The sequence below is a fragment of the Olea europaea genome, unplaced genomic scaffold (assembly GCF_002742605.1).
Source record: "Olea europaea var. sylvestris unplaced genomic scaffold, O_europaea_v1 scaffold1716, whole genome shotgun sequence".
NCBI lineage: Eukaryota > Viridiplantae > Streptophyta > Magnoliopsida > Lamiales > Oleaceae > Olea > Olea europaea.
This window is the reverse complement of record NW_019234857.1, coordinates 6,971-17,137: the sequence shown is the minus strand read 5'-3', so window position 1 is coordinate 17,137 and position 10,167 is coordinate 6,971. Positions and strand designations below refer to the sequence as shown.

Genomic DNA, 10,167 nt, shown 5'->3' with positions numbered 1-10,167 from the left:
GTTTTTTTTTTTTTTTTTTTTTTTTTCTACATCTTAGTGTCTCCTCTCTTCCAGGATTTTCGCTTCCCCAAGGTAACTCTCTCATCTTCCTTCTTCTTCATTTTTTGCAATATCATGTACAAAACTATCATTTTTTCTTCTTTCAACGAAAGTAGCGATGGGGGGCCGATCGACGTCGAAAAAAATCTGGCCGGCTGGTCAGACGATCGGTCCGGCGAGGCTGGTTGACCGACTAGTCCCCCGTTGTGCATCCGCGCGGGCGGTTGGAGGTTCGACCGGTCGAAGTCTTTCGGCTTCTCTTCCTTCGTCCGATGGGCTTTCATTTGAGTCTGATAGCCAAACCCTTTCAGTTGATTCTCAAGCCTTTATTTCAAATTTTCCCAAGGGACATGTTTGCTCCACCAAGTCTCCAAATCAAAACTTAGAAATCGAGCGAGATCCGGCTGGCGAGATCATCCCCCTTGAAATTTCAAAAAGTTTTAGCCTTTATAATTCCCCGCTTAAGTTAGAGAAATGTCTTGCTAGGTATGATCGGGTCGACGATTACATCTATAGAGCCCCCGGGCCCAAAGAGAGGCTCCCCGGGTCCGACCCCCGCGAGATAGCGGTGTATAAGGACATCATGGATGCTGGTTTCTGGCTACCCATCCATCCCTTCTTTGTGTCGATTTTCAATGAGTTTCATCTTACTCCTAGTCAAATAAACCCCAATGCTTAGAGAAAAGCACTCTACTTCTTGTATGTTTGCCTTAGGAGGCGAATTTCGCTTTCCATATACCTCTTTAGGTGTGTCTTTGAGATGCATGAATTAGCTCAGTGCAATGCGTTTGTCTTTTTTACCGCTAGGGTTCCTTTGTTATTTCCTAAGTTCAGGAATTCGAATAGTGGTTGGAAATCTCAGTTTTTCTTTGTCTTGCCTTCAGCAGGTCGGTTTCCTTTCAATACCAATTGGCGGCACCCTCAAATTCGCCTTTTCAATAGTCAAGTAGATGCTTCCTCTACTCTAAAAGCTCAAATTCAACAGCTGGTTGATAAACCCCCTCTCGCACCTGACTTAGGATCGGTCTTGACTACGAGAAACATGTTGATAGTGGGGATGAGTCATCCTACTGGTAGGCTGCTTACATCGATTTTTATTATTTTTGACTTGAACATATTTCTTATTTGTGCCTTTTGGGACTAATCTATTTGGGTGCGTGCATACAGATATAGACTTTGATTTGGACGAGGTGTTGAAGACCCTACCGGGAGGTGACGAGGGCCTCTCTCCCATGGACGGTAAACTCTTGAGCATCCCTTCTTTGTTTCGTGTTCTCACACTCTTTTGTTTTGCTGGCCTGACGAGCCTTACCTTGTATGTACAGGGATGGAATTTGACATGGAGGGGACCATGGGCTCCATGCCCGAGCAAGGGCATGGAAGTGACCTTGGGCCATGTCCCGCTCCCTTAAAGAGGAAAAAGATGGTTGCCCAAAGAGAAGGCCTCAGGTAGCAGAAGAGACTCCCCAGCCCTCAGACGAGCCTATCAAGGTTGCTCTTACTCCTAGGCCTGGCTCTTCCAATCGTATGTGGGGGAGCGTGAGGGTTCACTTTCTAATTTTGGGTTTCCTCCTACCCGGGGTTATCGAGAGATAGAGGTGCTTAAATCTTTAGTGACACCCGCGCGGACCAGGTCAATTGCAGGACGTAGCGCAGACGATATTGAGAGGGCTGCGTCTATCTCCAGAGGGTACGCTTCTAATTCTATATATATATGTACATACTTTTTTTTTATGCACGGTTATACCACTTGACTCTTATATTGTCTTCTCATCCTTTAGGTGGTGGCCCTTCAGATCGGGCTCGTTGAATCGAGTCGTCACCAGGCTTTAGAGCTGAAGACTCTTACAGAGGAAAAGAAAAATGAGGCTCATCACTACAAGAAGAAGATATCTTCCTTGAAAAAATCTCTTGAGGCATCGGAGGCTCGAATCCTCGAGCAGGAGACAGAGAACGACAATTTGCGATCTGAGTTGGCTCGTGCTCAGGAGTAGGCAGTTGAGAGGTATAAGGCCTCTGCTGGGTACACTAGGGACTTGGAGGCGTCTGTTGAGCAGTATAAGTCATCGTCTAATTATACCGGGGCTTTGCGTTCGTATGGGGGAAGGCGATGGTAGCGTCTATCAAACTGACCAAGGAGTGGATATCGACTGAGCACCCTTCCATTAACCCCTCAGGTTTTGACAAGTTCCTTACACAGCGCAAGGGGAAGGAGAGTGGGGCGCAGTCATCTAGGTCACTTGGTCTTTCGTCGCAGGGCGGCAGTGGTGGTGTTTCCCCTTCAGGTTGAAGCATGACTTAGCAATAACACCTTTTGTCAGTTCTCCTTTTTTTGTGTTGCCTTTTATTTCTACATGTAGTATCGTTTCCTACTTGTCCGGGTGTGGGCAAGAGTTCATTACATGATTTTTGTATGAATGTTATGTCATCAGCGGTTATTAATGTTGAAGCTTGTTTCTCCCAGCGTTATTTCTCACGTTCAGCTGTTTGATAGCATGGGTGAATGTCATTTGTCTCGCGCGCGCTAGGCCTGATTACAATGACTGATGGCCTCAGCCAACATTCTGACCATTTAGGTCTTTCCGCCTAGCTACATGGGCCGAGTTGGAGTTAGGAGATGAGTGTATAAGGGCCTTAGCTAATTTTTTAACTTTTCAAGGCTCTCCACCTGGCCGCGTGGACTATGTCGACCGTAGAGAGGTAGTGTGGCGGTTAAGGACCTTAGCCAATTTTTTGACTTTTCATAGCTCTCCGCCCAGCCCCTGGGGCTAGGTCGACCGTAGGGAGGTAGTCTGGCGGTTAAGGGCCTTAGCCAATTTTCTGACTTTTCATAGCTCTCCGCCCAGCCCCTTAGCCTATGTCGATCGTCGAAGGCGTGATCTAGCGGTTTAGGGCCTTAACCAAACTTTTGGTTTCAATGGCTCTCTGTCTAGCCCCTTGGGCTATGTCGACCATCGAGGGCATGGTCTACCGGTTTAGGGCCTTAACCAAATTTTCGGTTTCAATGGCTCTCTACCTAACCTCTTGGGCTATGTTGACCACATGTCTTCCTGGGATGAGCATGGAGATTCAAGATTTCTGTTAGCACAAAAAAATCTTGGATTGGAATTCGAAACGCAGCGAGTATTCCAACTCTTCACCATTTGGCCCTATCATTATGATCTCCGCCCCGGATCCCTCATCGTTCGAAGATCCATCCACAAAAATTTTCCGATCTGCTTGTTCCCTTGGCGGGTGCGCGGGCAGAATGGTGAGCTCAGCGATGAAATCTGCTAGAGCCTGTGCCTTAATAGACGTCCTTTGCCTGAATTCAATATCAAATTCACTTAACTTGATTGCCCATTTCAACATCCTCCCAGAAGTCTCTAGTCGATGTAGGATTTGCTTTATAGGTTGGTCGGTCATTACTTGCATTGTGTGAGATTGAAAGTAAGGCTTCAGCTTCCTAACCGCGACAATTAATGCAAACACTAGCTACTCAGTCAGGCTGTATCCTACCTCTGCGCCCCTCAATACTTGGCTCACATAGTAGACCAGTTTTTGCGCCTTCGAGAACTCTTTCACTAGCTCCGCGCTGACTGCCCTTGGTGAGACTATTAAGTAGAGACACAACACGTCCCGGGGCATGGGCTGGTCAAGATCGGGGGCTCCTGTAATGACAACTTCAAGTTCTTAAGTGACTCTTCACATTCCCGGGTCCACTCGAAGTTGGAGGAACCCCCTATAGCCTTGAAAAAGTGGTAGCATTTGTCCGCCACCTGGCTTATGAAACGATTTAAAGCGGCTATCCGCCCTGTTAGCCTCTGGACCTCCGTCCTACTGGTGGGGCTTTTCATTTCTAGGATTGCCTTAATTTTGTCCGGGTTCACTTCGATGCCCCTTTGCGTGATCATGAAGCATAGGAATTTTCCTCCTGCAGTACAAAAAACACACTTCTCTGGATTGAACCTTAATCTGTTTTGTCGAGCAACGTCAAGCACTTTCTGCAAACAGGCCACATGGTCATCAGCCTTGGCACTCTTGACCACCATATCGTCAACATATGCCTCTACAACATCTCCGATCAACCTGTGAAAGACTTTGTTCACCATCCTCTGATAAGTTTCCCCTGCGTTTTTCAAACCGAATGACATAGCTATGTAATAGTACGTGCCAAAGTCTGTGATAAATGACGTCTTCTCTTGGTCGGACTCGGCCATTGTGCAATCAAATCATACCTGATGTCCTTAGGAGGTATTTATTGACGTCGGAAGCTGAGCGGGAGCCGGGTGGTTGTGGTGCCACGTGTCCCACGTCGGCCTTTCCATTATCCCTACGTTCGGGGTGGGGAGTTTTAACTACCCCGGGAGGTTGTGCTCGTGGTGACCGCCGTGTAACCTTATTAATTCATCAGAGATTTTGAGGCTAAGTGTTGAGATGGCCTTATAAGCATGCCGATCATTGGTCTTGCACAGAGGTAGAGAGTCCCCAGGGGGGGTCGATGGTTTTTCATAGTGGTAGAGCACCCTGGGGGGTCGATGGTCTCACGTAGAGATAGAGCATCCCGGGGGGTTGATGATCTCTTGTAGAGGTAGAGTCCTTTGGGGGGTCGATGGTCTCACGTAGAGATAGACACTCCGGGGGTTGATGATCTCTTGTAGAAGTAGAGCACCCCAGGGGGGCGACGGTCTCTTGTAGAGGTAGAGCGCCCCCGAGGTGGGGGTCGACGGTTTCGCATCAACGTGTCACGATTTACATTGCCTATATCTGGAAGTGGTTTCCTATGTTAATTGATATCACTAACCACAATAACTTTGTACAACAAGTTACTTGAAATCCCATCGATATCACAATATGGGCTAGATGTGGACTTGATATGTGCGATCAAATAGTGCAATTGCAGCAGACCAACTCTAAAACGAAAGAAAGTAAAATAGTAAAATATACAAAGTCACATTGATTATTAAAATTGTACACCATATTATGCCCACTAACATGTCGTTTCTCCTCAACAACACAAAATAAAATCGAGACCAAATTTTTGAAGGCTAAATTTATCAATTGATCGTGAGATATACGGTTTATCAAGAAAGATGTGAAGGATACATTCTTGAAATTTGTGTGGCGAAGAGCAAGAATAGCTTGAATTCTTTTCTCAGTTTGTTGTATTGGTTGATATTTTTAATTTGTATATTATTTAATTTCAAGATAATGAGCAGCTAAATAATTTGTTGTTATGATGAACAACAAGTAACTTTAATTATGTGTGAATTTGATGATATTCGATTGGTTGATCACAAATTGCTTGGTTTAGGGACAATACTGAGATCGAGAGGAGACATAATTATCTACTCGTGCAATAACAGACATAGGCTTTGATATAAGGTCGAAAGATGCTTTTATAGCTTATGCAATCTTGACTGAATTCGTGCAGATTAATGGATTTATGTGTTTATGAATATACTAGAGATGTTGTAAATTCAGACACTTGAATATGACTTATTTGATCGGGAGATCATTAGCTAAAAATGATTAATTCAATTGTTAACAAATACGAAAGGGGGTGAAATATTTGATTGAATTATGAATGTCAACTAACAAAAATGAAATTGAAATTCTTAATTCCAAAAGTCTTCAAGCGTGTTAATTTATTTCAACTTCAGTTAAAATCCAAATTCTTTATTTTTATAGTTGGCATGACCATGAAATTCATATTTTTATTATTATAAACGTGTTATTACAATATGATTTGCATGTTATAATAACCATTCAGCCAATAGGAATTACTTCAACGAAAATCTCCGTTCTATAATATAGTTTCATTATCGAGGCAATTTCGTCATAATCTGAATTACATGGAATCTTTTTCGCCACAATAGACGAGTCAACGATACAAGTATGGTGACTAACCCAATGCGAACACGGTATGGTGACTATATTTTGAATTACATGGAATCTTTTATCCATATTCATTCATCAATAAACTTCTTTAGTAGTTTTTCGTATGACTTATCGATGGCAGTCACATTATAATTTTAACGATAATTATTGTTTTGCAACACAAAAAATGTCAAAAATAATCGATTGTGCTATATTTGAAAACTCGATAATTATTTTTTATTTTTAATTTTTCTTAATCTTTCGTATTTTATACATCAATATTCAATTAATTTTCTCTTCAACGCCACGGGACCCATGATTAAAGTTGCTAACCAATATATTGATTATTCTGAGGTAGGTTTGACTTACATAGTTCCATGGAAAAATCGTGCATAAAAAAAAAATATATAGGTACAATCAATTTTGGTTATTTTAATCTGGACGGCAAATTGATTGGGGCCAAATTATTGAAGGGAACCCTATCTTCATTGTCTTTAAATACTTTCATCCCCATATAATCGGAATATGCTTGTTAGCCATTTGTTTCTCATCCTATTATGTTCACACATAGGTTCTAAAAATTTTACTACCTTTTTCTTAATTGCTAATACAAGGCTATCTTTCATGGGAAACTCTCTTAGGAGAAGCAGCGACTATAATTCAAACGAGGAAGCCAGATCCTTGCCCATTGACACCATTTTCCAGCTTCCATCTCCAATGCCCTCTTGGCCATCAGGTTTTTATGTTTAGCTTCTTGTTCTTCTTTAAAACTGACGAGTACTGTATAGTATACCTTACATTGGCCTCGGGTTTTTGTTTCGTTTCTGTGTCTTAACGCAGGTGGTGACTTTGCCAGTGGTGAGATTGATTTGGGGGGACTTCAAGTTCGACAAGTATCATCTTTCAACAAAGTTTGGACAGCATATGAAGGGGGACCAGACAACCTTGGCGCAACGGTTTTCGAGCCGTCCAACGTACCAGATGGATTTTCCATGTTTGGTTGCTATGCCCAACAAAATAATCAACCACTCTTTGGTTGGGTTTTGGTGGGAAAAGATGATTCAGGTGATATCTTGAAGAAGCCAACTGATTACACTCTAGTTTGGACTAGTGAGTCCTTGAAAATCAGCCAGACAACCCAAGCCTATTTTTGGCTCCCAACGCCACCGGATGGTTATGTAGCCGTCGGTATTGTCGTCACCACCTCGTCGGATAAGCCATCCCTCGATAAAATCCGGTGTGTTCGGACTGACTTCTCCGAAGAATGTGAGACTGATAACTGGATCTGGGCACAAGGAACAGTGAGAAGTGATAATGGAGTCAATTTATACGGTTTACGACCACAGAATAGAGGAACCCAAGCTCAAGCTCTAAGTGTAGGGACATTCACCGTCCAAGACAATGACTCTTCTTTATCTTTATCATGCTTAAAAAACAACAATTTCCCCTCATCTTCTATGCCAAATCTTAAGCAAATCGAAGCATTATTTGAAGCATATTCTCCATTTATTTACTTTCATCCCAGAGAAACTTACCTTCCGTCTTCTGTAAACTGGTACTTCAGTAATGGAGCTTTACTGTATACTAAAGGAGAAGAGTCAAACCCTGTTCCAATTGAACCCAATGGCTCCAATCTCCCCCAAGGTGGCTCAAATGATGGCACATACTGGCTGGACCTTCCTGTCGATGAAAATGCAAAGGAAAAAATAAGAAAAGGAGATTTAGCTAGCTCTGAGGTTTATCTCCATGTTAAACCTATGTTCGGTTCAACTTTTACCGATATAGCAATGTGGATATTCTATCCCTTTAATGGGCATTCAACAGCTAAACTGGGATTGGTCGACATTTCGTTGGGCCATATCGGTGAACACGTGGGGGACTGGGAGCATTTGACCCTCAGAATCAGCAACTTCGATGGGGTTTTGTACAAAGTTTACTTCTCGGAACACAGTGGAGGCGCATGGGTTGATACATCAATGGCAGAATTTCACACCAATAACAAAATCGTCGCATACTCAGCATTAAACGGCCATCCATTTTATTACAAACCTGGGCTCGTATTACAGGGAGGTGATGATATTGGATTAAGAAATGACACTGAAAAAAGTGATATTTTTATGGATACTGCAGGTGGGTTTTCAATAGTAGCGGCAGAGAATCTTGTTCCGGCAGTGGTGGAGCCTCCATGGCTGAATTATGGTCGAGAATGGGGTCCGAAAACTCAGACTAAAGCAGGGGATGAAGTGAATAGGCTGGAAAATTTACTGAGTGGGAACTTAAGATCTGCATTCGAGAGGGTGGTGAATTTACTGCCCAATGAAGTTTATGAAGAAGAAGGTCCACTGGGTCCCAAGATGAAGAGCAGTTGGAATGGCGATGAAAGATAAATGTAAAATGAATTATTCTAATTTATATTATATTCAGCTTAGTTAACAGGTATGGTTGATTTTATTTCCCTAAAGGGTTCGCAGAACAGAAATTTCGCATTTTCTTGTTATGAAGAGAAAAATAATAATAATAAGAAAAAGAGAAGAACAAATAAAAATCAATAAACTTGTGGTAAATTGTCATTTGAGTGAATTTGTCGAACATAGATGTCACCATTCTTCTGAATCTTATGCATATGAAAGAATTTTAAAGAAATATGCTTTATCCTGTCGCCTTTGATATAACCTCTTTTGAGTTGTGCAATACAAATTGCATTATCTTTATACAAAACTGTTAAACTATCTTTTGTTGAAATTAACTTGCATGATGATTGGATATAATGGGTCATATTTCTTAATCATACACATTCTCTACTTGCTTCATAAATTGCAATAATTTCAGAATAATTTAAGGATATTGCTGTCAAAGATTACTTTACAGATCTCCATGATATAGCTATTCCTCCACTTATAAACACATATCTTGATTGTGATTTAGCTTTATGTGGCCCAGAAAGATAACATGCGTCTACCTATCCGACTAAAGCGAATCCGACTTTTGAGAATATAATAATCCCAAATCAACGTGCCCTTTAGGTAACGCTATATTTTGCAATAAGATTTACAGAAAAAGTTTGGTTGGATTGAGTGTAGTTTGTGAGATAAGTTAACACTACAATTGCATTGAGATATGATATTTCAGGACCAATAACATTTTCTCTATCTTCAAGTGGACAAAATAGATCATCTTTCACATCAAGTAATCGAACAACCATTGGTGAAGCCAATTGATATACATTATCCATAAAAAAATATTTTAAAACTTTTTCTTTATATATAGATTGATGAAAAATAATCATTTCGAGAAGTGTTTAATTTGCAGATGGAAGAGCAGAGGTCTCTAGTGTCTCCTCCAATCAAGAATTGAGGCCTCACAATCACTAGCCATTAGTCTTTTCTCTCATACCTTTTTTCATTCATAGTTCAATATTTTGGCATCCTAGGTGTAGAGGATCACACCAATCCATCCCGAACTTGGTGGTTAAACTCTATTGTTGGAAGGTCCTGCAGATCCCAACATTCTTTATTTTTCATCTCAATGTATTGTGATGATTCAATTTTACACATAATGCACTATCAAAATAATTAAATGGAAATATTAGGCTCTGACCATAAGTCAATTATAATATGAAGAACTATGATGTTGACATGATACGTAATAGAATTTCCTAAACAAAAATGGAAAAAGAATCAGCCTTGTTTTGATGCATATGTATGTAAAAAATTCAATGTCACTAAATTAATTTTGGTAGACGTGATAAATATTTATACTTATAAAAAATTATTATCTTCACTAAATTACGAAAAATTAAGTTATCATACCGATAATGTGTCATGAAAAGAGAGAAAAAGAGGAGAGAGAATAAAAATCAATAAATTTATATATTTTATTAAGAATCAAATACCTATATTTATAAGAAAGAATAAGAGATTGTAAACAACAATAATTGATGATTGAGTAGCATCGGTGATTATTGAGCATATCATTGTCAGAAATTTCATACAATCATGAGAACGCTTCATTCTTCTATCTTAATACTGTCGGCTATCATTGATAGAATTTTTTCTCGAATGATTTGCCCAATTATTTTTTTATCATTATTCTAGGAAAGCTTCCTTTAATAATTCAAGAAAATAATATTGGTAGTTAAATAACAATTAAAAAGTAATTCAAGATTACAAGCATTTTGTTTTGTAACATTCAAAACATAAATAGTTTAATAAATTTAATTTAGCAAAAAGAGCTTACATCAATAAATAAAGTAGTAAAATAAAAAATATC

General features: G+C 40.4%; 1 protein-coding gene across 1 annotated transcript; it reads left to right on the top strand.

The window, feature by feature from the left end:
• Positions 1-6,376: 6,376 nt before the first annotated feature.
• Positions 6,377-8,550, top strand: LOC111377757. The gene is made up of 2 exons (XM_023000881.1): positions 6,377-6,634; positions 6,739-8,550. Exons 1-2 carry the CDS (start codon positions 6,424-6,426, stop codon positions 8,283-8,285), a joined length of 1,758 nt encoding a protein of 585 aa, XP_022856649.1. The 5' UTR covers positions 6,377-6,423; the 3' UTR covers positions 8,286-8,550.
• Positions 8,551-10,167: the final 1,617 nt, after the last annotated feature.

What these genes read in the sequence shown, in the direction of transcription:
- LOC111377757 (XM_023000881.1), top strand. Translation starts at nt 6,424, where the DNA reads ATGCTTGTTAGCCATTTGTTTCTCATCCTATTATGTTCACACATAGGT. An exon ending in AATGCCCTCTTGGCCATCAG is followed by an intron (nt 6,635 to 6,738) that starts GTTTTTATGTTT and finishes GTCTTAACGCAG; the next exon opens with GTGGTGACTTTGCCAGTGGT.